We start from the raw sequence: 27763 nt of genomic DNA on the forward strand, positions 1-27763 counted from the left end.
TAGCCAAGAAAGAAACACAAGCATGTGGAAAAAGGATGTTCATTTAACTATTAAAACAATATATGTTTTTTGGAGATTTTTCAGTTGGCAGGCTGATATTTTGCTGCCATTTTTTCATCATAATTACACAGCATTTTATACTGTCCAGCAACATACTTGTCCCATTAAAGTTAAATGAACCAGTTTGACTTCATCTACAGCCCAATATATAACCAATAAACACTTATTTTATTGGGGTGTGTAAGGTAATCCAGGTAGTTAGAGTGTGCACAGACATTGTGTTTTTATTTGCAGTCTGTGTAGTAATGGACTCTTTTCACACGCTGTAAAAAGTGACCAACTGTTACTTTAAGGCGCTATTTCTTCATGGTCTGACCCTAAACTTTTAGTGTACGCTAAATGAGTGTAAAAAAAAATTGATATAGATATTTAGCTTTTTTTTGTGCATGTTTTTATATAAACAGATGGTCTATAAAACCCTATATTATGGCATTATTTCAGAAATATGCAGACTTTGATCTAATTTTACCAAATAAATATTTTCCATTTGAACAAATAATGTTACAGATGTTATCGATTCCAGTTGTTTTTTGTCTGGATGTTTAATGGTTGGGTGAGACAGAGGGGAGGAATAAAAATAGAATGAAAATGTGAGTATAGAGATTTCAAACAGAGCTGTTGGTTAAAAAGCAGTGCATTATACGGCAGCCGGTGAAAGTAATGCTTACCACCCACCCATATAGAAAAGCTGCAGAGAGTGGACTAAATCACAACCGTGTGTTTCTGTGTGCAACTCATATAAGTGTGTCTATACATGCATCAACCACACATTCCTGTATTCTCACTTTTACAGTGGAGTCAAAAAACACTTTTTCAGTAAAATTTGAATTTCTTAAATAAAAGACTGGCAATAAAATTGTAAATTAAAAAATTGCATTTGCACACACACATATAAAATAGCTGTTTTCTATTTATAATTGCAATATTTTCAAATTTAATTCATTTCTGTGATGTCAAAGCTAAATTTTAAGCATTACTCCAGTTTTTAGTTTCACTTGATCCTTTAGAAATCGTTAGTAGTGTGTGTGTGAGTGTGTTTATTTATCTAAAACAAGTTATTCGTTTAGGTGTGTGATAGTGTAACATGCAAATCACAGTGTGACATGGTTTTATTCGGATATTATTGAGTCAGTTCTGTGCTCTTCTATAATTATCTGGTTTGGGTCAGCCAGCAAATCAGATTTAAGAAGACTGCAACGGACTGTTAGAACCGCAGAAAGGATCATTGGTATTCACCTTTCCAGTCTTCAGGGCTTGTAAAACTCCAGAGTGAAGAAACAGGCAGGTAACCTCATCAAAAAGCCCTCTCACCCTGGACACAAGCTGTTTGCAGGCAGACGCTACAGATCTCTGGGCACTAGAACATCTAGACATGAAAACAGTTTTTCCCCCATGCCATCTCCAGCTTAAACAGCTAACATATCAATCATTACCTGTGTTCTGTAATTCTGTGTTCTGTAATTCATTTCTGTTAATCATTCTACATCTTTAATTATTGCCTTCTCAAGTATTATGTAAATACATATGCATATCTTTATTATTTATACAGTTCTATATGCAGTAAAAATGCAGAAATCTGTACATAAATCAATATACTGTTCCAGATTCTTTCACATTATTTATTGCTAAATCTTGCTAAATTTATTTGTATTTTTTGTTCGTATGTCAGATGTGTACGTATGTTTGTTTTTGCGCACACTTGGCGAATAAAGCTGATTCTGAAGAGGTAGATTGATGGCTAAATTAATGTGTCAATGAGATGGACCGAGAGAGAGAGAGAAAGAAGGGTTTTCTAAAGCCAGGATATAATTTAAGAGTAGAAATCTGGCAGCTGGTTTGTACGGGAAGAGAAATAGATTTACAGGACACTGAGAGAGAGCAGTGGTTAAGGAAATCTACAGGCCTTCAGCCACACAGCATCTCACATATATTGCCAGTCACAACCTCCCGCCCCCACAGACTCCACTCCAACCTCCTCCTGTGATCCATTCAAAATCTACACTCCTCACGCACACATCTGAAGACACACATGCACTCCGACCACCCCGAAGCATCAACCTTCTGTCGTCTTGGAGATCCCAACTACCGGCTCAGTTCCAGCCATGTTGTGACAGGACATAGGAAGCATGTGCTGCCTTGGGAGGAAGTATCAAATCAAACAGCATCTTTTTCTACTTAAGGAGGAGATTCCGCTCCAGTCAGAGGTGCTTTACGCAGACGTTTAAAATGGGCCTTTCTGAAGAGGGGATAAGCAAAAACAAAAGCCTGCATTCATCTGGCCCACATCGGGAAACATAATGTTATTGCACAGGCTCAGTTTTTACCTAAGGGACAGAGAGGGAGAGAGGCCGCAAAAAATTGACATTGAACACAAATCTTTTTTTATTTTTTATTGAATTTATTTCATATAAAGTATTTTATCAACAGACTGGAATCTGAAGGAACATACTTTCAGCAGACTTCAGCAGAAGTCACAAGCCAGGGAAGGCAGGCAGAATTTGAAATGCAGCATATAATGCCACTGTTTTTCCACAAAGATTTACCACTTTGACCTGCTCTTGCAGGATTCCACTTCTGTTTTCCAGTCAGTTTTAAAAAAATATTCTTCTTTTTTTAGAGAACGTTTAAGATTTGTACGTCATTTACAAACTGTGTGACACCTTTTCTTCTGCAGAATGCAAAAGAACTGTTTTTGGTCCTCAATGACTTTCATGGCATGGACAAAAACAGTTGTAAAATTCTTCCAAATTTTACACTGTACAAACAAAAGAAAACACTCATGACATTTTTCAAAAGTTCTTGTTTCACAGAAGAAAGTAGTCATACAGGTTTAGAATGACATAAAGGGTAAGTGAATTAAAACCACATTTTTATTAGAATTTTTCAAACAGCAAATTCAAAGGAACATGTCATGATCTATAATGCAAAATAATGAAATAATTCCCATCAAGGACAGCAGTACGACTGTTTGCTTTGGTGTTTGGCTAATGCTGAACATGTTTCAGTAGACCATATAACCTTGAAAATGCTTCAAGAAGGCTTTGCACAATTCTTTCCTATCTCATCCCCCCATCATAGTTCATATACAACTTTGACACAGAGGTGCAGATGTTTACCTGAAACCTTTATAATGCCTTTACTCACTGTGTAGTTTTTGATCACTATCTTGCACATTTTCAAAGCCCAATAGACCTCAAATCTGTTTCAGGGCTTGTTGGAATGTTACGGTGCTGTTCAGAAGGGGTTCTCTTCTTAATAGCTGAGTGGAATAAAGTTGCTGCTGTGGCAGATAACGATGGTGTGAGCGGAGGAAGAGTTTGTATGTACTCCTCTGTTAGGGTGAGCCTTGAGTTACACACAACCTGGAGAAAACCGTCAATGACCAATTATGGCATCATGCTCGTTCCAGAAGAAGGAAATTGAGAAGAGAGGGAACATACTGGGAAACAGAGTAAGAGGCAGACTGGAAGAGCAAGTCTTCATGGGTAGTTCCCTCGGTTGTCTTTGGTTTAGTTGAATGACTGACAAGGGTGTCATGCAAATGTAAAGTTCAGAGAGCAAGTATAGACAGGAACTCAGTAAGTGTCTGCTTTCAGTGGCTACACATGTACACGCGCACTTTCTCTCACACGTTCACATTTACCATTGACGTATTTTACCAACAATGTCTACGATTGTTGGATTTCTTTCTTCTTAAAAAAATTTAATGATGGATAGCCTATGAAAGTTACAGCAACAGTTAAATTACACCAACAAAAATCACTTTTAAGAGTCAAATCAGGTAGAATTAGCTACCTAAGCTAACAGTTGCCCATATACAGTTTTTACAGTGAATTTGTCATAGAAATGGACTTTATGACTGAATGTTAAGGAAAGGCTTTTAAAGGGCAAAGCCTTTAGCCAGAGAGAGAGAGAGAGAGAGCGAGAGTGGTGAGCCTCTGGTTAACATCCAGTGTGGTGTGCGGTGTAGATTACCTACTGGTGTCACTGTGATGAATGGCCCAGCGTAGTGTGCTAAAATGTTTATGCTTCAGTGGCGTTATTGCGTGTAACTGGCGTCCACAATCAGGCTCTTTGAGGAAATACGATTGAGTCCGTCATTATAGCAGACATGAAAGGTTGGGAAGTGTGTCTGTATTAGCTATATTTGAACTGAAAAATAGTAGCATGTACATATAAAAACACAGAAAGTAGCCAAACAAGATTTGGCCCACTGTTTAGTGAGAATATTTTATTGCACTTTCTACGCCATATGCAAAGTCATTTAAAAATGCGGGTTTGCAGAAGACTTCTCCACATATTTCTTTCAAACAATATTGCAATTGTAATTTATTTAAATGAAATAGGGACTAATTGTGTGTGTGCCAAATCAATGCTGATGGCTTAATAGGTGTGTTTATGCAATATTATAGTGATGGACAGTTTTGCTTTCCCAGCTAAATCATCGTAACTGTCTCTCTTCCAGGTGCTTTAAACCTATCAAAGCAGGTATTTCCCGGCAGTACATGTGCTGAAATTGCTATTATCTGCTGTGTCTATCATAGTGGCTGTGGAAGTTGGTTTTTCACTTGAAATAAGACATGTAATAATAATAATAATAAAAAAAATAATAATAATAAACAAGAAGCAAAAAAACAGTGTTATGCAAAACTACAGTCGTGGCCAAAAGTTTTGAGAATTACATAAATATTAGTTTTCAAAAAGTTTGCTGCTAAAGTGCTTTTAGATCTTTGTTTCAGTTGTTTCTGTGATGTACTGAAATATAATTACAAGCACTTCATACGTTTCAAAGGCTTTCATCGACAATTACATGACATTTATGCAAAGAGTCAGTATTTGCAGTGTTGGCCCTTCTTTTTCAGGACCTCTGCAATTCGACTGGTCATGCTCTCAATCAACTTCTGGGCTAAATCCTGACTGATAGCAACCCATTCTTTCATAATCACTTCTTGGAGTTTGTCAGAATTAGTGGGCTTTTGTTTGTCCACCCGCCTCTTGAGGATTGACCACAAGTTCTCAATGGGATTAAGATCTGGGGAGTTTCCAGGCCATGGACCCAAAATTTCAACATTCTGGTCCCCGAGCCACTGAGTTATCACTTTTGCCTTATGGCACGGTGCTCCATCGTGCTGGAAAATGCATTGTTCTTCACCAAACTGTTGTTGGATTGTTGGAAGAAGTTGCTGTTGGAGGGTGTTTTGGTACCATTCTTTATTCATGGTTGTGTTTTTGGGCAGAATTGTGAGTGAGCCCACTCCCTTGGATGAGAAGCAACCGCACAAATGAATGGTGTCAGGATGCTTTACTGTTGGCATGACACAGGACTGATGGTAACGCTCACCTTTTCTTCTCCGGACAAGCCTTTTTCCAGATGCCCCAAACAATCGGAAAGGGGTTTAATCGGAGAATATGACTTTGCCCCAGTCCTCAGCAGTCCATTCACTATGCTTTCTGCAGAAGATCAATCTGTCCCTGATGGTTTTTTTTGGAGAGAAGTGGCTTCGTTGCTACCCTTCTTGACACCAGGCCATCTTCCAGAAGTCTTGGCCTCACTATGCGTGCAGATGCGCTCACACCTGCCTGCTGCCATTCCTGAGCAAGCTCTGCACTGGTGGCACTCCAATCCCGCAGCTGAATCCTCTTTAGGAGACGATCCCGGCGCTTGCTGGACTTTCTTGGACGCCCTGAAGTTCTTGATGATCCTATAAATTGTTGATTTAGGTGCAATCTTAGTAGCCACAATATCCTTGCCTGTGAAGCCATTTTTATGCAACGCAATGATGGCTGCACGCGTTTCTTTGCAGGTGGTTGTAACAGTAACAATGGAAGAACAATGATTTCAAGCATCCCCCTCCTTTTAACATGTCAAGTCTGCCATTCTAACCCAATCAGCCTGACATAATGATCTCCAGCCTTGTGCTCGTCAACATTCTCACCTGAGTTAACAAGACGATTACTGAAATGATCTCAGCAGGTCCTTTAATGACAGCAATGAAATGCAGTGGAAAGGTTTTTTTGGGATTAAGTTAATTTTCATGGCAAAGAAGGACTATGCAATTCATCTGATCACTCTTCATAACATTCTGGAGTATATGCAAATTGCTATTATAAAAACATAAGCAGCAACTTTTCCTATTTCCAATATTTATGTAATTCTCAAAACTTTTGGCCACGACTGTACTGGATTTATTTTCATAACCTCTCCACAGGAATCACTTCAGTGCAATGACAACGCAGGCAGCAGGGCAGATAGGAAGATGGGATAGTCAAGATATAGCAAATGGACAGCATTTTAAAGCATGTACTGAAAAGAGAGAAAGGAGACAACGGTGAAACAGAAATAGAAGCAGAAAAGGGATAAAGAGATAAAGCAGAATTAACAAAAGACAGAAAGCAAGAAAAGAAGAAAAGTGAAAGCATGAAAGGAAGAGGTAAGTAATTGACTGAAGTTGGGTGGCAGAGAGACTAGTGGGTTAGTGGGCTCTCTAACTCTCTCTAATTGGAGCTGTATTCAGACCTGCCTTTAGTTCTCAAACTTGCTAATGGAGCATAAAACTCACACACACATACACACAAACACTCTATACAGCTACAGAGGATAAGTGTTGCTGGGCTACAATGTGAATAGATCAGAAAGGGATTCAACACCTCCCATGGAGGGCATTCACTGCCTTATTACATCTCTCCTCGTAATACCTCTTTTGCTTTTTCACACACACACACACACACACACACACACACACACACACACACACACACACACACTTCGATTACATCCTCTACTAATGTAGCCATTTTGTGTGTGTGTGTGTGTGTGTGTGTGTCAGGTGAATTTTGTGAAACTTATTTGCGAAGATTATTTTTCTTTTCATTTATTGGTTGATTTTGTAGTATTTTAATGTGAAAAAAAGTGTTTGATTTTTGATAGTTAACCGTTTTATTGTTTAGATGGTTTACAATGTGCTTCTAAACGAAAACAGATCTCATTGTAAAAAAACGAAATGTGCTTCATGTAGTAAAGATAAAAAATTTTTTTTTAATATTATCAAATCTAAATGCCTGCAATTTGTTTCACCAAAAGTCCTTGTTTTGAGTGTAAATTTTAAAAACCTTAATTAATCAGTCTTAATTTGCATCATGAATTGATATTGTAAATTGTTGCTGTTACTGTACCACAACCAGTTACTTTCACTGCAGATATTATGATCAGCATAGGCTGTAAAGTCATTTAGAGTGTGCTCTAATGGTTTGACTGTTAACTTTTAGCCCTGATCTCCATGCCCTTTAAACCTCACTTGATAAACTTCTAACTGAGGATCTTGGGTCAAACTCAGCAATGCCACGCGATCCTGAACACTTGAAAACAAAGAACAACATTTCCAGGACTTGTTTCCAGTTTTGTAAACTGCAGTTTCTTGTTGTGGTTTACTGGTCTTACTCATCCAATTCTCTGTTCTTTATATTTTAATTGGTTTAGAACTGTGGATGTAACAACATCATGTCCACCAATGTTTGGGTATTGTTCTTTGGCCTGATGCTGGCCACAAAGACATTCAGTCATTGTGTAGTCCACTCAATCTTCAACTTCCTGTCTTTTTTTTCTCTCTCATTGTTGCTTGTAAAGAACATAAATGAAGTGGAATTTTTGCTGTTGAAAGTTACAGGGTAAAATTGTTAACAGTTGTTAACATAACTCCTGATTATGGAATTGGTAAAGCAATTATTCTATTATTTAAGAACACATAACAGACTGATTTACATAATTTCTTGAGCAACTGCAATATTGCTAATAATGTAATTATGGTTATTAAGCAGTATTTTTTTAGAATTGTTATTGTACTTTAATATTTTACTTAAACATTGCAGAATTGATTGTCTTTTTTATAATTATTTAAGAAAGTTAATGCTTCTGAGACCAGATACTGTTCTGTTTAAATTGCACAGAAAATGCTGTGGTTTTCGTATTAAAAAGGCCTGTGTGGTGAAATCAATGCAATTATTAAATTACGACCATAATAGCAGCCTACTTGAATTTTATAAGATAAGCTTCAGGCACCATTAGATTATTATTATAACACTGTAAATCATAATGAAAACATGAATCACAAGGTAATTATGAGCACAGCACTGTTATGCAGGAAAAAATGTTGTGTGATGATCAGTGTTCAACAGCAACATCACAGGTCGATTTAAAATAATTATTTAGATAATTCTATACACAATGTTCCGCTTGTAAATTATGCTGCTGCTGTCAGAGGTTTAATAAAATTACTAAAATTGAAATATAGTTTGTAAGTTGTTTTCAAGCAGTCAAATATGTTACGAAATCTGTTAGCATCCACTCAATCTGAACACAGTCATTGTTAGTGTAAATGAAGTGTGTGTTTTAGCTTGATTACTTGTTTGTGAGCCCGGTCTCATGAAAATACAATAGCACGATTTTCTGTTTCTTATTGGCTGACTTTGGCGTGCACTTGATACGCACGTATTTGTCGTGCATATGATACGCAGTTTGGCGTAGGCTACATATAATACGCATCTACCCAAATCCCCAAAGTCTAACCGCTGCCTCATGTGCGTACCAAAGTCAGTTTCTGCGTATAAATAGTACGCCAAACAGATAATCGTGTTTTTTTAAACGTAGCCTACTTTCATGAGATCGGGATTAAAGCATTGATCTTTGTGGTCAATAAATAAATAAAAATAATAATACATATATTTAAAAAGCACAATAACATCTAAATTTTAGTTAACTTGTTTGTGTGTTTTATAGACTACAACTGTGTGTATATGCGTCTCTTTGGCGTCAAGGAGAAAAAAGGACAGGTGGAATTAAGAGATGGGGTGCCTCTCTCCGTCCTGCCCTCCTCTGACGCTCATGTCGGGTGATGTGGGTGTGCGTGCAGTAGGGTCCTTGCGGAGATTATTATTATTTAAAATATATATGATTCCATAGCTACCAACGTTTGGTATTAAATGGGCGTCTTGAAGTCTGATTTTTTTTATTGGTCGGGTTTGAATTCTACTCGGGATAGCATCCTCTTTAGCTCATCCTGCATTCTGACCCATGCACGCTCGCATAGTAACCATCTATAATTTATGAACCTGACAAGATGAAAACACGATAGTAGACCTCAGCACGCGAACAGTCCTTGAATTTGCACGAGCCAGCCAGGATGTCTGAATGGATGCGCAAAATAAACTCTGGACCTCTCCAAAGCAGTCTAAAAAATAAAAAGGAGGAATTATAAGTGATGCTACACGTGTGTTCATTTCATAAAACTGTTATCTGTTTATGCATGTACTTTTGTTTTTATCTAATAATTTCACCTTGGAATATTTAATACAAATTTTACTTTTTTAAGTATTGCATATATGAGTTGTCACAAGTTGTCTGAATGAATGAATTAATGCTTGGAGGGAAAAAGCGAGTATTCACCCCATCACGTTTATCTCCAGCCAATGGTTACATCATAGTGGCACTACACTATCTGTGTGCAAGTAAGCGTGCGAGCGTTTCCTGCTCCATTGGCCTACTGTCTCTACTGTACATTTCATCTGCGTACAATCCAGATATGCTACTCCAGATTTCCATTACGATCACAAAAATCACAGACAAATACAACTTTTGAAAAATAGGTAATCTGTTTTTTATTTTTCATCAAGATGACCCAAGTTATAAACCGCATCCGTGTTGAACTTTGAAATATTTTTCATTTTGGTTTGTCTCAAACATTTTCTATTGCGGTCTTAATTGTCGACCCTTTGAAGAAGTTTATCTATAATTACAGACCATTATCCCGTATAAGCATCTAAACAGCAGTAGATTATGATGCCTATGGGATTTGCTGAGGTTCAGCAAACTGGCCTCGGCATCTCCACATACACTCTCGCCCACTGTGAAACTGACCGATCTCTTTTACTATCTCTAGTCAGCTAAATCATACTCCTCACAAAGGACAGCAGAAGACAAAATAGTTAGAGCACAGGCCTGCTGGATCAAATCACGCCGATTATCCCCGACCTGGACAGGGAAACACCGCGTTTCTCACCCCAGTGACACTGCGCTGTCGCGGAGATAAATGTGGGAAACAACATACAGAGACATGTATAGGCCATGAAGAGGAATCGACATCGCGTTTCTGTTGTCTGTTAGAGAGGAGGGAATAAAACCATAATGTAATCACGAGCTAAGAAAAAATCACATTATCCTCTTAAAAATACATATGCCTGCCTTTCGATGTACCACACTTATAGCGCGAAATATTCAGAATATTTAATACAAATATTAAAGAATATATAAGAACTTAATTTAAAGTGTTGGCTAAATGACAGAATATGTTATATAATCTATTTTAGTGTTGTTTCATGAGGTTTTTCTCTTCATTCTAACTGCTATTATTTATTAAAAAATATATATTTCCTTAAAATATGAATTCAAAATTACTGTGCTCAAGCTTAGTTAAGTAAATTGCGTGCCATTGTTTAATCAAGCACATAATTCTCTCACATAACACTCTTACAGTGTTCTAAACATTGTAATTTCATTGATAAATACGTCAGAGTCTCGGAGCACCAAAACCTGTCAGTTTTTCTTCTAAAAAAAGATGCCCAGAGTTGTTCTATCACAGGCCTCAGTTGAACCCGAAAGCCATAGGCGTATAGTATCTTTTCCCAAACGCGTCTTTGAGCAATAATCCTGTTTCATAATGAGCAAGTTTATCTAGTCATTAAGCTGAGACTAAACCCTTGATACTGCTCTTCGATTCAAAACAGCTCCCATGATAACTTTACATTAGAGTTCAACTGGTCCTCCATTATCTCCCTCTGTATGTGTGTGTGTGTTTGTGTGTGTGTCTGTCTCCAATACAGTCGATTCTTCCTCAAGCAGTGCAAGACGCCATCAAATGCTACAACAGCAAAAAACTGCAAACACTGACCCACGAACTGAACTGCACAACCTCCTGTGTGTGTTTATTTAAATATATATATTGTGCTGTAAATTTTGTCCTCCTTGGTGTTCTTGTTCTTTTTTAATGTTTTAAATGGCTCCCGAAGGTAACAGTTGCAGTGGCTAGTTAGTGGCTACATTAATGCATTTTAATCCTGTGCTAGTTGTATCAGGATACAAGAGGCTCAAGACCTGATTTCAGAGGCAGAGGGTATAGTATTATTATCTTATTAGCATTTAAAGCTATTGGGATTATCAATGAGGTCATTTCCACTCCATCTTATTTTGCAAAACAATATTTATTAATGAAAAACAGACCGTGTAAAAAATATCACACTCCGAGTATACAATATCAACGAATGTACATTTTGTATTAGGCTACTGAGAAGTAGGCTACGCGTTGTATAAAAAAATGCTCGATTTACATTATCGATTCATTACAAAGTAAAATCAGTTTGCCAAACTAGAAAACATTTGTGTTTTCACACAAAATACATCGACTATTTATTTTATAGCCTTTTTTTTTAAAAAAAATGGTTGTCCTGAGACGCCCTGCAGTGATTACCACAATCACATCGAGAGCAAAAAGTTCGTGGGGCGGAAATTAGATTGAACTTAAACGTTAACATAAATATATATAGATATAGATATATTTTATATTTCACAGCTTGAATATAGGCACGAACGTGTTAATGTCCATCATTCAGCTGCGTGAAACAAAACAATACAAAAATAATCCTACCTTAAACACAGGAGTGTATCGCTTTAAAATGTGACGTTTAGTTTAAAAACATATCAAAATTAACAGCCGCTAGTGCCACTGACCACTGTCCGGTTTGCGTAGGTTTCGTGTAAAGACATCGGTCCGTGCAAGACTCCCAGTGGGTTTGAGGAGTGCTGAGATGCGAGGGACGGCGGAAGCACCGGGACCACCGGGGAAGTCCGTGAGGCACAATGCGAGTTGGTGGGGCTTAAAGAGCTCCCGATAATGCTGTCTATGGAGAAGGGTGAACGGTGAACCGGGGACTTAGCAGCAGTCTGTATGGGGGAAGAAAGCCCTGGACTTAAAGGAGGATAGAAGCGGGAACGGGTGAGGTCCGTGGTGGTTGGCATGAGGGAAGGCGCGGGGATGAGAGTTCCGGTGTGAGGATGCCGGGACGAGGGCGCCGGAGGCTGCTGCTGCTGCTGAAAGGCGAGGAGCGCAGAATGCGCGTGATAAGACTGAAGCTGCAGACCGAATCCACAACCATAAGGTCCGTAACCATATGCAGGGAGAAAGCCTCCGTGCTCGCGGAGAAGTTCAGGCGTCTGCTGGCGCTTAAAGCGTTTCCGGCGACGTAGAAAGCTCCCGTTATCAAACATGTCGGCGGACTCTGGGTCCAGTGTCCAGTAGTTGCCTTTACCGGGGTTCCCGGGCTCCCGTGGTATCTTGACGAAGCAGTCATTTAAAGACAGGTTGTGCCGGATAGAGTTCTGCCAAGCTGGGAACTTTTCCCGGTAGTACGGAAATCTGTTACTGATGAAGTCACAGATCTCGCTGAGCGTCAGTCGCTTTTTGGGACTCTGGAGGATTGCCATGGTGATGAGTGCGATGTAGGAGTATGGGGGCTTCACCAGGGTGTTTTTACTTGCTGGCTTGTAGGGGTCCCGTGCGGCGGAGGCATCCACACAAGACGGTGAACCACCGAGCAGGATCTCGTCGTGCATCTGAGCCACCTCGTCCACGTAGGAGCGCGTGTGGCCGTCACCTTCATCTCCCTCTCCAACCACGTCGATGTCGGTCTCCTCCGAGAGCACAGACGCATCCGACATCTCGCAGCTCAAAGTCATGGCTATCTCGGGTCCCAGATGGACTATGGCGGAAAAACGCTGCGTGTGCTGAGCCTGCGTGTTACCTGCGCTCTCGATTCGAGGGAACTCATAAGACGCGCCGAGCAGATGCGGGAGACGCGGAGAGGACGTGCCAGTATGTGACCAGTGCCATGGGCTTTTAATGGATTACTGTCGGCACGGAATCAAGAGATCGCCCAAATCCCAACATCCACACGCTTATTCTATCTGGGGAGACCCTCCTAAAGGCCAGACCAGGATTCCAAAGAGGGCGGACCTTTCCATGCGCTTTATAGCCTACCAGCTCGCTGATCACATGACAACAAAGCGTCACCGCTGATATTGAAGAGATAAGAAATATCAGCCTTTGTAAAATAATCTAAAGAACTGTGAGGTTCCTCTGCATCTTTAGCGGTCACCGCCGCTTATCCCAATGGTTTAGTGGGAATTTTCCTCTCCTGGGTGAGATGCTGCTGTCTTCTTTAAAAGCCTATTGACTCGAAGATGTAAGAAGCTCAGCACATCGTTATGGTAGGATCCTCCCTGCTATTGTTATATTTCTCCTGATAGAATAAAACCCATTATATATATATTATATTTATATATTTATAATATATTTATTTATTTATATTTATATTTATATATATATTTTTTTTTGTTTAGCCTACACTGTGTAGTGTCCGTTCAGCTGCATGACGTTTAATGTGGACTTAAGAGAATGATGATGATTGCAGAAATGCTTCAAAAACATTCGTTCCCTGTCTGCCCCAGTACGCATCACAGTTTGCGTGACACGGGAGTGCACCAGATCATCCGCGAGCCATTGGTAATGGAAAAAAGGCAGCTGTTGACTCGCATCGGTCACGCTGATCACGAAAGCGCATTCTAGTTTGCGAAAGGCACAGGCGCGCGTGCCCTATTTCGAAAGTCCAACATTGTTATGTTAATTAATATTCGCAATCTGGTCCTTTTTTTCTTATAATGTTAAATAAGTAGCATATCTGAAATATTGGACGTTTCTGAGCTGTCATGATTTTACACATTAAAAAAAAGTAGGTGTAACAGTGCACTGCCACATGGCTTCAAAATGATAAGCATCCATCGTGCAAACAAGCCTTAATTTAACAAAGGGGCCAATATGTGACAATAATTAAAGCACTAAATTAATGCATTAAACGGTTAATGAAAACGTTATTTCTGCTTGAAAATACACAACCATAAGTATAGAATCTCATCTAATTAATTATAAACAGGATTAAAATTTAATTATATGGCTATACACGCGGAATCAGACGTTTTATTTTTATGTATTTGTTTGTATAAAAATACTAAATTGTACAGTGTTTGTTTAATTTGTTTTTAGGGTCTGTCATTTTTTTCTTTTTGCTTTCCCGCGTTTGTTTCGAATGCTATTAGCCTATTATTAAATATAATAATAGTTATTCATGTCATAATATCTTCACTGCATTATTATTATTGACTAATGTAACAATGATAATAATAATAATAATAAAAGCTTTAGTTTACTTATAATTTTGTGGGCCTAAAAAAATTAAAAAATCTAATTTAAAAAGCTCGCTCTAGTGTCAACTCGTTTAAAAACAAAAACATAGAGAAAGATTCCATATAAAGTTGGATACTAAAACAACTTGTGGTAGGAGTGATGAAAATAATCTTGTCCAAAAGACAAACAACACTGACCCAGGAACTCGTGTAGCAACCCGACATAAAATAAAGGTATTTTCGAACTTCTCAAAATGAATTATCTTTTCCTTTTTTATTACTATAGTTCCATGTTGTTTCTGGAGGATGCAGTGGATATAAGGGGTATTTTTGTATGATTGCAAAAACATCTGGTCCGGTTTGATGGCCGTTTTATGGTAACGCATGTGGTCAGGCTTGTGTATTTAACATATATTTAGGCTACTTCATCCAGCAGTTACTAAGGGCTGTGAGAGTGCCATCTCGCGGCAGTTCGGATGATCCTGACGCCACTTTAATTCTGTTTGGCACGTAAATTCCAACTATACAAATGTTTTAAACATTCAGTTGTCTTGCAAGCAAGTCTGGGCTGATGTGATTTATTGTGGTTGATTTAGGAATAATCTGACTGACCACTAAATAATATTTACATAATCACATTTAGGCTATATACACATACAAATAAAAACATTTTCATAATCAAAGCTTCTGGAACAAAACATTTATTTAATCAATCTTTAATTAATGTGGCAGGTTCATTTTTTCTATATATTTTTTCAGTATTTGCCTTGTGGATGTAGAAAAGGAAAATCATAGGTTTAACTCCAATATAAAACGTACTAAATGACGATGCAGGATTAATATTATAGAAAATTGTGGCCTATATGTTTAAGCTATTCTACATATGTGGGTTAAGTCAAAATACAATCATGCTTATTTTAGTGAAAGCATAACGATATGTTAGCAGAGACTATTTTAAATATTGATACAAAGATGTCTAGATACAGACAAATGCAGTAACTGTATCGTTTCTGCATATCCCCCCAAAATATAAAACAACAACCCTATATTAAATTGTGAAGACCGATGTCAGAAAGTCAGAAAGCATACGTGCAGCAAAATTAAAGCAGGTCAGGACGTTCTAATTTTAACCCTGAAGAAGCAATGCAGATAAATGAGCTCAGCTAAACAGAACAACTTTTTTGAATGCATTACAATTTTATTCTAAAAAAATATTTTGTAGACTCGGTGTTGGATTGTAGACCTACTGATTTAGGAGTACAGTATGCGAAATCCAGATCAGGACGTCACAATAACAAGCAGTGATGCTCCTATTGGCTGTGGCTTAATTATTCTGGGTGTGAGAGGGAACGAAATGTTTTGAGAACCAGGGAGCAGTGAGCCGCTGTTCTGTCGATTAAAACAGTGGAGAGTACAATTTGACAACGAAAAATACCGATAAAAATAATGGTTTATTAGCATCTTTATTAGCATGAGAAAAAGGACGCAATATCGATGTGCGCATGCGCAGTAAACATGGTAGGAAAATCTGACGGGTAGGATAAAATGTCAGGACACCTGGTCAGGGCTTGTATTTGTGGTTTAACCACATCTAAAGTGTTTGTAGTACCGGAGGGGAGAGCAGGCGCTTTCCGTGCCACGGCTGCCCTGGGTGACAAGTCCCATGAATATTATCTGAACTGTAAGAAAGCTGCAGGGATTCGCACGTGCTCTACAATTATTTTCATATGCACGAAATAAAACCTGTTAGCTATAATGGGAAGACTTATTCATTTCGAATGTGCTTGAAAAATCCTACTGCTCTCCAACTATGAGTAATGTTTTTAAATGTGACATAGTAGCCTAATAACTATAGGCTTTCACAGTCTTTTTATGTTAGGTTGCGTGTTCTAATATTTCGAGTAAGTGGAAAAATCATTTATTTCAAAATATTCCGCTGCCCTACCAAACGTTTATTTAGGTGCAGAAGCAGGCTAGGTTTTTTCTAGATCTGCATCCACATGGAAAAAGCGCGGCGATTCTACCTCGTATAATTCTCTGAGGGGTTGTGACATCTGCAATTCCGGAGCTCATATCATGCAATGTTCATCAATGATTATTGATACATATATTTATTCGTTTACACTAACAACTGAACTGTGGTTGTTATTGTTGATGCAGAATACACGTTTATCTCTTTTTCCAGTAGCCTACCTATTCCAAATCACACTGCCTCTAAATGGTCACGTAGCCTATATCGCTGAAAGATATGCCTGGTTGTTTATATACAATCTTGTAGCTATTACTCCTACTATTATTAAAATTATTGATAGTCTTACTTTGAAGACTCATATGGGCCCTATATGGGACCAAGAATAATGTCCGTCAGCATTTATCCGGTATTGTCCAATAACGGAACAAAGTGTGTAAATATTGTTCCACAGCTATAAATAGCACTTTCATTGATTTAATTAATTTCCAACAAAACAATAAAGTCTAGCATCAAATAGGACTACTTACAGATGTTCAAGCTTATAAAAATCATATTGCTTTGAGATAGCATATTGATCTGAGGCGTCAACATATATATCTCAACAAAGTTATTGAACTAACGTTAGGCTACATCAGAGGCCAATTTACTATCAAGTTTCCACATAGCTAAACAACGTATCGCAACGACATTATTTCTGATTAATATTGTGTACGTTAAACTTGTACCTTATATCCCTACACAAATACCGCACAAAAGAGACCCGACTGCGCTGGTTGAGCACTGTTCTTGGCCAGACTAGTGCAGGCCAGGGTGGGCAGGAATGGTTTCTGGATCCAGCCCACTGCGTCGCATTTCAGCCCTGTCGTCACTTCCGTCCTCCTCTCTCGCTTCCATCTTGTTCTCCGCGTGTGTTTGCTGCTAGCGTGCAGGTCAGTGAGGAGCTCTAAAATACTCTATTTGCTGCACAACCACTCCTGGTTCCGAGGCTCAAGGTAAATAAGTACCTTATTTACCAAACGCGGCTGCTGTTTTGTAGGAAATACCCGCGAAAGCTGCCTAAATAGGTTCGGGTGAGACTCGGCCCTACTGGGGGAGACCCGGGCCTGAGAGCGCGTGAGATTAGCACTGTTGCTAGCTCACTGCAAACAAACTCCACGAGCCTCCATACGCGAGATTTTTATCTAATGTTTTTACATATATACTTGTAAACCGTATGCTAATGTCATTTTCCTTTATGACTTTCCGTCAGCGTTTAGCGTTTTAAAATGGCTAACGGTTTTCTATGTGGACCAAGAGCCTGTTTTTTTTTTCAGCGAGAAATCGCGTCGCATTGTTTTGTATTTAAAGTAAATGGCTACATAATAGTGTCGGACTGAAAGTGTTACGTTGCGAGTGTTAAAACTACCTGACTTGAGTCAGTTGTTCGCTCTTGCTCAACAGGCCTGACAACCAGCTCCTTCATTTGCTCTTTTTATTAGAGGCTGCACCGCAAATGATATATTCTGTGCGTTTGAAAATGAACAAGGGCGTGAGCTGGGCGATTTACTAATGGATGTGCATGTGTGTGTTGAAATTTTCTTTTGTATTATTAAGAAGATTGTTCGCTGAATGTGTCATTCATACCGCGCCCCTGCAACTCATTTGTGCTTTAACTTCACTCCACACTATCATTAACATTCTTCTGTGTGTCTTACAGATGAAAGAAACTATAATGAACCAGGAGAAATTAGCCAAGTTGCAGGCACAAGTCCGCATTGGTGGAAAGGTAAGAGCTTATAATGCAAAGCCCCCATTGTAATTTGGTTGGTGTATTTACTTCATAACTGTTTGGTCAAATAAGTGTAGTTCCTCACATACACATTAATGGTATTTTGTTTTGATAGGGTACAGCCCGCAGAAAGAAGAAGGTGGTCCACAGAACGGCCACTGCCGATGACAAAAAGCTTCAGTTCTCTCTGAAGAAATTGGGAGTAAATAACATCTCTGGCATTGAGGAGGTAAGGTTTGGTTTCGGCTGTGTACATACTGTATTGACAAATGTCTAAAATAATCTTTCCATGTACACTTTGGTCTTTTAATTGCCACACTGTTGCTTTGCAGGTGAACATGTTCACAAACCAGGGCACGGTGATCCACTTCAATAATCCCAAAGTGCAGGCCTCACTGGCAGCCAATACCTTCACCATCACAGGCCACGCCGAGACCAAGCAGCTGACAGAGATGCTGCCCTCTATCCTCAACCAGTTGGGTGCTGACAGCCTGACCAGTCTGCGCAGACTCGCAGAAGCCTTGCCCAAACAAGGTGTGTTCAGTTCTTGAAAATGGGTCAGATTGCACAAGGACAGAATTTTTCAGAGGCAGTGTCACATTTTTTGTTTTTATTTTATGCAGCAAGCAGCTAGTGAACTAACTAACCTTTTGAAGTGACAGTTCCGTGTGTGTGTGTTGCTAACAGGTGTAAGCATGTTTTGGGGGAGGGGTGTTGCCTCTGGTCTGTTCCTAGAGAGTATGCTTTAAAAAAGAATTTTAGCTGGTTATTTAAGCTTAAATTGAGTGCAAAGGAGGAATGCATAAGCTTTTTTTATCAGCTGAACTTCTTTGACCTCAAATATTATTCTGAAGTACTTCTAGGGCTGCACGATTAATCAAATGTGATTATCATGCACATCTTGTCAGTAGGGCTGTCACTTTTAGTTCGAAAATCGATTGCACAATCGATCGGACCAACCCAAAAAAAGTTTCGAAAATGAAAATGGGGAATCGATTTTAACCAAATATGTACACTATTAATTTTAAAATAATTCAACAATTAAAAAATATAGATGTAACAAAACTCACAAACAAGCAGAAAAAGAAAATAAAGAATTCCGAAAGTGCAGTATGCGTTGCGAAAGCTAGACAGAAAATACCAGCAATTTTATGCACCAGTGACGTCGAAAGCGACCCCTTAGGCTGCGTTCACACCAAATGCAAATCGAGCGTCTGGCGCAAATGTTTTCAATGTTAAGTCAATGTAAAGACGCGTTTACGCATGTCTGGAGGTCTCGCGGCGTGGTAGACGCGAATTCGCCTCATTCGCGCATCTAGTTACAGGAGATTCTGAATTATGAAAAGGACCATTGCAAGCTGACAGCGACCGGCTTTTGTGGTGGAAAATTGCCAGTAATACCCAGTAATTTTACAATCGATTCAATGAACACTTATGTCTTAAAAATCGAAAATGATTTTTTCACAAAAGTGACAGCCCTACTTGTCAGTAAAGCCGGTTCTGTGGTTTAGAGGTGATATTCAATTTTTACACTGATTTAGTTTTTCCACCAACTCGCAAACTGCTGTTTGGGAAAAATTTGCTTTGTAATTTTCATTTTACATTGTTTTTAATGGTTTAATCAACTCACAAACCCTAGTTTGGGAAACCTTGGTCCAAAGCAGGATTAATGATTTTACATGCAGAATCTTCGCTAATATAAAGTGTTATTTCTTGTTTGACCTGGTTGAAGGTTTTTATTTTTTCCTTCTAATTTTGGCTATTGTTTTTGTAGGCTTTTAACCCTGATTGATATTTCTTGCTCTTCTAGGGTTTATGATTAATCTGAGCCAATGGTTCCCATAACATATGCATGTTTAGCCCTGCCCCTGTCATTATGGAAATTATATTTTTTAGTCTCTTTTGTAGGGCTGGGTATTGATTCAGATGTCCCGATTTGATTTTGATTCACAAGCTCTCGATTCAGTTCTCGGTTTTTAGATTCAGTGAATATAGTTTTAATACAAATGAAATTTAAAAAAAATTAACTGCTAACATTAGTTTACAATCTGTGAATTAATAAAAAAGAAATTTAAAGCCACAGGCCTGTATTTTAAACTTTTTTTCTTTTTTGTATAGGGTCATTTAAAAAAAAAAAAAAAACAATAATGGGACCATATGAAATGTTCTTAATTTTTCTGGTAATCAGATGAAGGCATAAAACTATTTAATTTATCCTAATTAAATGAAAAAAAAAAAAAAAATTTTGGCAAGCAAAGTGATGCACAGTAGAGGTTTACTGTTAAAATTAAAAAGAAATCAAATGTGATTATTCCTTTAAAAATAAGTATTTATTAATATAATTATTAATAGTGGTAGCATTGTTTTAATATTGAGTCTTAAGACTAGGGATGCATCGATCCGATACTGGCATTTTCTGCTGATTGGGTATCGGTCAGACGAGACAGCATGTACTATTCTGTGTTATTGTTATCTGAGCCCCACAACAGGCACAAAAACATTATAAAGCACCAAAACGTTTTCGTGCGCGCATTTCAAGTGTTCTGATTTTGAATTTGATCTGGGTGTCTGTCTTTAAAGTTTTTTATTAGTTTAATGTGTTTTCTCCTTTTTATGTCGCCATCTATCAGTGCTTTTATGAAGAGCGCGCATCTGCACACCTTTGTTGCATCAAGAACCGGGTTGACCGGGTACTTACAACATTTTCATTTTTTTAGTACCGACTTGGTACCGAAGTACCGGGTCTTTTGACAACACTACTCCATTCAGCAATCAAACTGTGTGTCACGTTTGGTTACAGTCAAGACGATGAAAACTCTCTTCAAGAGCGCACAGTAACCAGGTTTAAAACTGTTCAAAAGGGTCAATAAACTAACATACAGATTTGATACACTACGTATCAATATCTCTTCCCTTTGTACTAGTAATGTCCGGTTCGCGAATGATTCGTTGGATTAAACCGGTTCTTCAATTCGGTTGAACCAGTTCACCAAATCGGACTGAATCATTTGGTATGAATGGGTTTGCGTCTCCAGTAATCATTAATCCACAAATTACTTAATTCACTTTTTTTTTTTACATGGCTAACACTCCCTCTTTGGCGAAATAAACCAATATCCCGGAGTAATTAATTTACTCAAACAGTACACGGACTGAACTGCTGTGAAGAGAGAACTGAAGATGAACACGAGCCGAGCATCATGTGTGTTGTGCTAACTTTTCTATGTGGACTCTGAGGACTGCGCAGCCTGCACACTGTGACTGTGTTGTTTTAAGCTCATCATGCGGAGCACGTGATGCGCATAAAAGCTCTGTGCCACTATATATGGGCACCTTTAGTATTATAATACTTTTCTGCGCTATCAAAGATTATTAATAGTCTTTTTTGTTTTGTCCTTTCTATGATATTTTGGTGCCTTCATTACTGTGCTATACATTTTAAAGAACAGTCTTTTAAATTTCTATATGTATATACTTAAACTTTGTGTATTTGTGCACCCATGATTTTTCTGGAATCTAGAGTATCTTTTGCTGCTGAATTATCTACTAACCTAGTTAATAATAGTATTTTTGTCATATATTATTTAAATATTTTTACATTTGTTGTTTTTCATTAAAATTAAATTGTTTATATGTAGTAGATTGCGTTTAACACACAAGAGTGATGATCAGGTCAACACAGAGAAGAATAGAAATTTTACATAGAATAAAAAAAACAAAAACTGCACTGGTATCGGATTGGATTGGTTCTGAAAAATTGGTAACGTTGCATCCCTACTTAAGACTGCTAAATAGTCATATATTTTTGAGTTTCAGAATCAGAATAAGCTTTGTTTTCGCATACAAGGAATTTGTTTTCATGATAGAAGCTTCTGCATTGCAACAGAATGACAGTGACAGAACAAAAACACAAATAATAATAAAACGCTCTAGAATCTCCAGTAATGTATTGTTTAAAAGGGTGAATGTTTGTACATTATTATAGGATTTTCTCCAATTTGTTTCAGCTGGTGATGGAAAGGCACCGGTAGCTGGTGGAGAGGAAGATGATGACGAAGTTCCAGGTCCGTATGCTGCTCTGAACTTTTTTTGTTGCAATTTCCTTTTTTATTTTTATATTTTCTATCATTTCTTGTGTATTTTATATGCCTCCTAGCTTGAGCTCCACAATTATTACCATATGGGTTTCTGTGCATGTGGTAATTCAAGCAAAGCACGCTTGCTCATGTTAGGGCAGCATCTCATCTTGTGGTGTGGAACTGTCCAAAAAAGGAAGGTTTCAGTGGGTTGTCTTTGCTTTTGCACTGTCATCATATACAAGTGTTTAAAATCTCCTCTATTGTTTATGAGTACTGAAAGCTCAGTTTGCTTTTCTTTTGAAAGAGAGGGGGTCAAACACATACGGTTGCCATTACAATTCCCCAGTGCAAACTCCAGTTAGTAACCCAAGTCTTGCACATGTACAGTATGATTACATCTCCAACACTGCAAAATTAGCTCACTCGTGCGATGACAAAAAGAGGTTAACAGCTTGTGCCATTGTGCCCATTACTGAGATTCAACCTTTTCTGTCCCCTCTGAAAACAAAGTCCAGCCTTCTGTTAGTGATTTCCATTCTGATGCCTCGAGGCAGAAAAGTTGCTGGTCCCTTTTTTTTTTTTTAATTTCATCTCCTAAAAGGCAACCTGCTTTTGATCCTCTGTGGTTTAATTTTTACAGCTGTGGACTTTTCAGTCCCCCAGTGCTTGTTTGTTCTCTATGGAAATTACTTACACACGTGGGCACACAAGTGAGAGAGAAGCACAGAAATTTCCTTTACAGATCACGTTTCTTTAAACATTCACAGATTGTTTCTTAAAGATGAGATTTAGTTTGTCACTCACATTTGTCCAGTGTTTCTTCATAAATCCTGTTTTCCCCATGTTCAGATTTAGACACTCTGAATTGTCATTGACTACAGGTAGAGCTGGTATTTTTATTGAATCCTTGTTTTCTCTCTTTGCAGACCTTGTGGAGAATTTTGATGAGGCTTCAAAGAATGAGGCAAATTAACGTCCTGGGAAGGAAAGACGTTTGAAATCTCTGGTCTCAGCGGAGACTTGTGGGACTTTTTCTTTTCTTTTATAAATATTTTGCATCCCTGAATCTCCTTTATCTATTTCGTGCACTGCTGTGACCCTCATGTCGAAGCTGAGAGTGTGAGATTGATTGTACCACACAAGTTTACGCACAGTTTTACGTGTGTGTGTTTGCTTGTGCTGTCCACGAAGCCATCTTTGCCTCCACCTTCCCTGTTACTGGGGCTCAATCATTTGGAGCCTGTCTGAATCAACATCTGGAAATAAACATTTGTTATTGACAAAAGGCTTATTAAATACTTTTTTTTGTCATTTTGTTTTAAGTGGGGTTGAGGTCACTCCATGCTGTTGACTTGGTAATTTTCAACCACAATTAAGATGATTCCTAAGGAATTAGTACATAACTAGAACACTCATATTAGAAATGCAGTGGAATTCTACTTCTATGGCACTTTTTAAATTAGTTGTTTTTCCAGACACAAGTCAGGCACATCCTTCAGTATAAATTAAGGTTTATTTACAGTGTTGTAGCACAAAACTTACATTAAAAGCAACATCTAAAAACTTGGGGAAAAATTTTATATTGTTACTGTAAACCTTGTTTTCACCATGTTCTTTTCCACTTGATTCTAAAGTGCCCATATTTAGATTTACTTTGTTTTATGAACCATTCATAATACGAGTCAAGTTTAATGTAAAGTGAAGCAGCTTATTTTTGCATTAAACGGCAAAATATATTTTCAAGTACACATTGCAAGTAGGTAAAGGGGACCTAAAACACATCACACAGAATAAAAACCACATATATATATCAGTAGATTAAAAATGCTGAAGTTCTGATGTCATCATGTGCCTTCCATTTTTGATCTGTGCATTTGCATTTTCTACAGTGGATAAAAAGTGACAACTTCATATAAAGTATGTTCTGCAAACTTCAAATGGTATTGTCCATGTCATCATACCAAACACTGATAACACTTAAATATTCACTGTAATTCTTGTAGTTGCTACGGTTATTCTTTGATTCCTTGCAGAAGCTTCAGAAGATGAGCCTCCAAGACCTGTTGGACTGGGAAACAATATAAATGATTACAAAGACAAGACCAACACAAAACGGGTATAATAGTCTTAATATTATTTACACTTAATAAAACATGCCTTAAGAAAGCTCAGTTTGATTAACACTTATAATAATCATGTTATAGTTACCATTTCGGTGTCCCATTGCCACAGCCATGTCCATCGCATTTAACCCAGAGTCAGACTCCATGGTTGGGTCAGCTCCACTCTCTGTCCAGTGATCAGAAGTAATATTAACAGTTAACCAAACCTATGAAAAATACTTAAATGCTGTTTGCACTGCAGTGAAATGAAATCAATTCAAAGTTAGCATTTTACCTAAGAGGATTTCCACACAGCGAACATGATTACCATGCACTGCATAGAGTAATGGCGCGCCACCATTCTGGAAATACATAAGCACTGCCTTAAGTGCATATCAGTTTTTTGCTTAAACAAACATTGATTCTGGTTACTACACCTCAAGAGTGCAAGGTTCAAGCCATACTCCGAAGTATATTCACACCATATAACAATACTAGAAAATAAAATGACTCCTACTCATCAAACCAGGTCATAGATATAGATGTCTTCAGGGACTCAGCGTTGTGACTGCTTACCCAATCATACTCATTGACATCAACTCCACAGTCGATAAGCATTCTGATAATATCTGTGTACCCTTTACTGCAGGCCAGTGACAGCGCACTCTCTCTTCCCTTGGCCAAGAGATGAGGATCTGCACCCTGAAAGGAAAGAGCTGTGAGTACCTGGAGATTCAGCTATAGTATTTCCCTTCTGCTTTGTGTGTCAGGTGATCAGCTAATTTTTTTTTAAATAATGAAGAGGTGACAGAATAAAGAATTAAAAAAAAAATCCTGAACAGTGAGCTCATGATACAAAGATGGCAGCAACTGAGGACGGACACAAAAATGAATTCTAGCTGACAGCTTTGTGCAGGTAGCTTTGGACTACAGTTTAGACAGACAACACTGAAGGAAAAATGTAGTGAGTGTGTATGATGTGCTCACATTCTGTAACAAGAACTCCACTACAGCGATCTGTCCATGAGCTGCTGCCCACATCAGTGGGGTGAATCCCTCTTCATCCTGCAGGTTTATTACAGACTCTAATTCAAAGAGAAACAGGAAGGTAAGAGTCAACTCATCTATCAGAATTTTAGACATGATAGACCTAGATATATAGTTAAAACTACACTACTGGTTAGCTGTCTGGGGTCAGTCAAATGCTTCTGTTTTGTTTCTAAAATAAATTAATACTTTTATTCAGCAAGAAATCAAGTTGATCAAAATTGACAAAACATTTGTAATGCTAAAATAGACTTCTGTTTTACATATCTGCTCTTCTTTGGAACTTTTTATTCATCAAATAATCCTGAAAAAAAAAAATCACGGTTTCCATCAAAATATTTATAAAAATAAATAACTAGTTTTCAACACTGATAATGAAGCAACATGTTTCTTGAGCACCAAATCAGCATATTAAAAGGATCATGTGACACTGAAGACTGGTGTAATGGCTGTGGAAAATTCTGCTTTTCTATTAATACTTTTAAATTATATTCAAATATATCAAATAACTGCAACATTTGTGAACATAAGAAACATTAAACACATTTACAACCCCAAACTTTGAACAGTACTAAGACCAAATTGCTTCATATTAATTTTTACAAACAAACTAGCCTTGTTCTATTCGACTGGCTAAGATCACCATCTCTCCTTGTGCTGCCAACTGATGTATAGACAGTGCTAGAAAAGAGAACAAATTGTTATGCTCATGGTTATAGTTTTAAACAGTAGGTTGACAAATATCAGAGGCCAGTCTTGCCAAATGAGATTGAGAAGACTTACAGTGAACGAGCAGCGGTGTGGATGAGACCTCATTTCCACGGTGTTTGTTGGTGAGCGTGGTGGACTGCTTTATTGGAGAGAAGTGTTTGGTGGTGGATGGTGTGTACACATGCCTAACCTGAATCCCAGGTGAGGGAGATGTTTGAATATTACACTCCGCTGTAGAGAGGGAGAGAGAAAGGAAACAGGCCGTTTTAATGACTTTTCTGACAATTATATTCAATGAGAAAAGAAAATTTTTATCCATTCACTTGCTTTACCTTTAAATAACACAGAGGCCACCTCCAGATCAGAGTTCACCTGGTCCTGGATATTTTTACTATCTTCCTCATTCAGTGACTTCACAAAGCGCGAACACACGTTCATGTCAAAGCGATTGGGTAATATAAACTTAATGCCCATGGCATTCTGTGAGTTGCTATCGTCTGCTGATCCAATGCTGACGGATGGCTCCACCTTGATGCCCGTCACCTCTGGCAATGAGCACAAACCCTCCATCTCCTCTGATGCCATCGGCCCCTCGGAATCTGTGATATTCCAAAAGAAGCTACTATAGACTTTTTTTCTTATATAGAATCAATCCCTTTACAGTAAGTGGATGATGTTCAGTTGCCCTGAAGAATGGATCTTTTGTGCCTGGGATATTCAGAAATAAATTTACAGTAGTTTAAATATGTGAACAATCTGATTTGACACACTACAGCTGATATAAACAACTGTAACTCATGTCTTATTTGTTAATATTTTTTTAAAAGTCCCTTCTGTGACTTTTGTGCCTCTGTTTGATACTATAACCACACAACCATCACTAACAGCAATACTATAAACCCCCAGCTGAATATTGTTATAGTATTATATCAGATTTCATTATGGAAATTAAACCATGCACGTTTGAAAAATCCCTTATCCTGGAAAACGATACATAATCTCACATGTCCAACAAATGAACGCGCTTGGTGTCAGTGTGACCAAAACAAGGTTAGCCAACCAGCTAACGACCGCTGTAGGTCACACTAACTGTAGTTTATCAATAAAAAGGAAGTGAAACACTGCTCCTCAGTTTAAACACAAACAGGATACGAGAGGTCATTATGCGGCACAGCTTGATTTCTAATGCAGGATTAACAGGCTGATGCTATCATCTTATTTCAGAATTTGAAAAAATATATATATAACGTTATATATATATATATATATAATATTGCTGAACATATACTATTGAACATTTAACCACAAATGTAAATCATCGTCTATTTTAAATAATGCAATCATATATACCTACCAAGTTTATTAATATCGTTTGTTTTGAAATGACGGGTTGTTCTTGAGGTTGACTGTAAATAAAGTTTTTTCGAACGCAGAGTGGGTGGAGTCAAGTGTGTTCATTTATCAACAGTTGGATTTGTAAATGTATGCTGTACATTGCAATTACATTGTATCCATGGTAAGACGTGATTTGTCACTGCTATTTCTTCAACTCCCGCTATAAAAATAGCAATATTTTTTCCAACACAAAATATAAATATAAAAGGCATTTTAAATAAGCAAAATTAAATCATGAGAGGGGATTCAAAGCTCCCAATCTGACATTCATATAAAAAGTAAAAGAGAGAGAAAAAAGTTACTTTAAACATTTTTTGTCATCTCAGTGACAAAAAGTGTCCCATT

General features: G+C 38.0%; 3 protein-coding genes across 4 annotated transcripts; 1 reads left to right on the plus strand and 2 right to left on the minus strand.

Annotated features, from left to right (window-relative positions):
- Positions 1-11300: 11300 nt before the first annotated feature.
- LOC132130662 (forkhead box protein D1-like) lies at positions 11301-13366 on the minus strand. The gene has a single exon (XM_059542443.1). The coding sequence runs from the start codon at positions 12839-12841 to the stop codon at positions 11813-11815; it is 1029 nt and encodes a 342-aa protein (XP_059398426.1). The 5' UTR covers positions 12842-13366; the 3' UTR covers positions 11301-11812.
- A 3788-nt stretch (positions 13367-17154) lies between these two features.
- On the plus strand, positions 17155-23448 carry LOC132139610 (transcription factor BTF3). 2 transcript variants are annotated; one of them, XM_059548091.1, is made up of 6 exons: positions 17155-17245; positions 18013-18081; positions 18200-18313; positions 18417-18618; positions 22092-22148; positions 23090-23448. In XM_059548091.1, the coding sequence occupies exons 2-6, from the start codon at positions 18013-18015 to the stop codon at positions 23134-23136; spliced, it is 489 nt and encodes a 162-aa protein (XP_059404074.1). In that variant the 5' UTR covers positions 17155-17245; the 3' UTR covers positions 23137-23448. The 2 variants fall into 2 exon arrangements, with proteins under 2 accessions (XP_059404074.1, XP_059404073.1); XM_059548090.1 differs by having other exon boundaries at positions 17173-17308.
- Positions 23449-23657: 209 nt separating this feature from the next.
- Positions 23658-27456, minus strand: LOC132139608 (ankyrin repeat family A protein 2-like). Its single transcript, XM_059548089.1, has 9 exons — positions 27378-27456; positions 26356-26731; positions 26096-26254; positions 25928-25993; positions 25253-25350; positions 24842-24967; positions 24561-24627; positions 24372-24452; positions 23658-24231 (listed from the first exon to the last, which is right to left on the minus strand). Exons 2-9 carry the CDS (start codon positions 26606-26608, stop codon positions 24176-24178), a joined length of 906 nt encoding a protein of 301 aa, XP_059404072.1. The 5' UTR covers positions 26609-26731; positions 27378-27456; the 3' UTR covers positions 23658-24175.
- Between the last annotated feature and the right edge of the window lie 307 nt (positions 27457-27763).

The sequence above is a fragment of the Carassius carassius genome, chromosome 4 (genome assembly GCF_963082965.1).
Source record: "Carassius carassius chromosome 4, fCarCar2.1, whole genome shotgun sequence".
Classification (NCBI taxonomy): domain Eukaryota; kingdom Metazoa; phylum Chordata; class Actinopteri; order Cypriniformes; family Cyprinidae; genus Carassius; species Carassius carassius.

Bases quoted from the DNA above. Each gene is read 5' to 3' on its own strand.
- LOC132130662 (XM_059542443.1), bottom strand. From the start codon at position 12,841: ATGACTTTGAGCTGCGAGATGTCGGATGCGTCTGTGCTCTCGGAGGAG.
- LOC132139610 (XM_059548091.1), top strand. From the start codon at position 18,013: ATGAAAGAAACTATAATGAACCAGGAGAAATTAGCCAAGTTGCAGGCA. The intron at 18,314-18,416 runs GTAAGGTTTGGT...GTTGCTTTGCAG, and splicing joins ACATCTCTGGCATTGAGGAG to GTGAACATGTTCACAAACCA. The intron at 18,619-22,091 runs GTGTGTTCAGTT...AATTTGTTTCAG, and splicing joins AGAAGCCTTGCCCAAACAAG to CTGGTGATGGAAAGGCACCG.
- LOC132139608 (XM_059548089.1), bottom strand. From the start codon at position 26,608: ATGGCATCAGAGGAGATGGAGGGTTTGTGCTCATTGCCAGAGGTGACG. The intron at 25,994-26,095 runs GTAAGTCTTCTC...TCTCTTTTCTAG, and splicing joins CACACCGCTGCTCGTTCACT to CACTGTCTATACATCAGTTG. The intron at 24,232-24,371 runs GTAACTATAACA...ATTGTTTCCCAG, and splicing joins GGCAATGGGACACCGAAATG to TCCAACAGGTCTTGGAGGCT.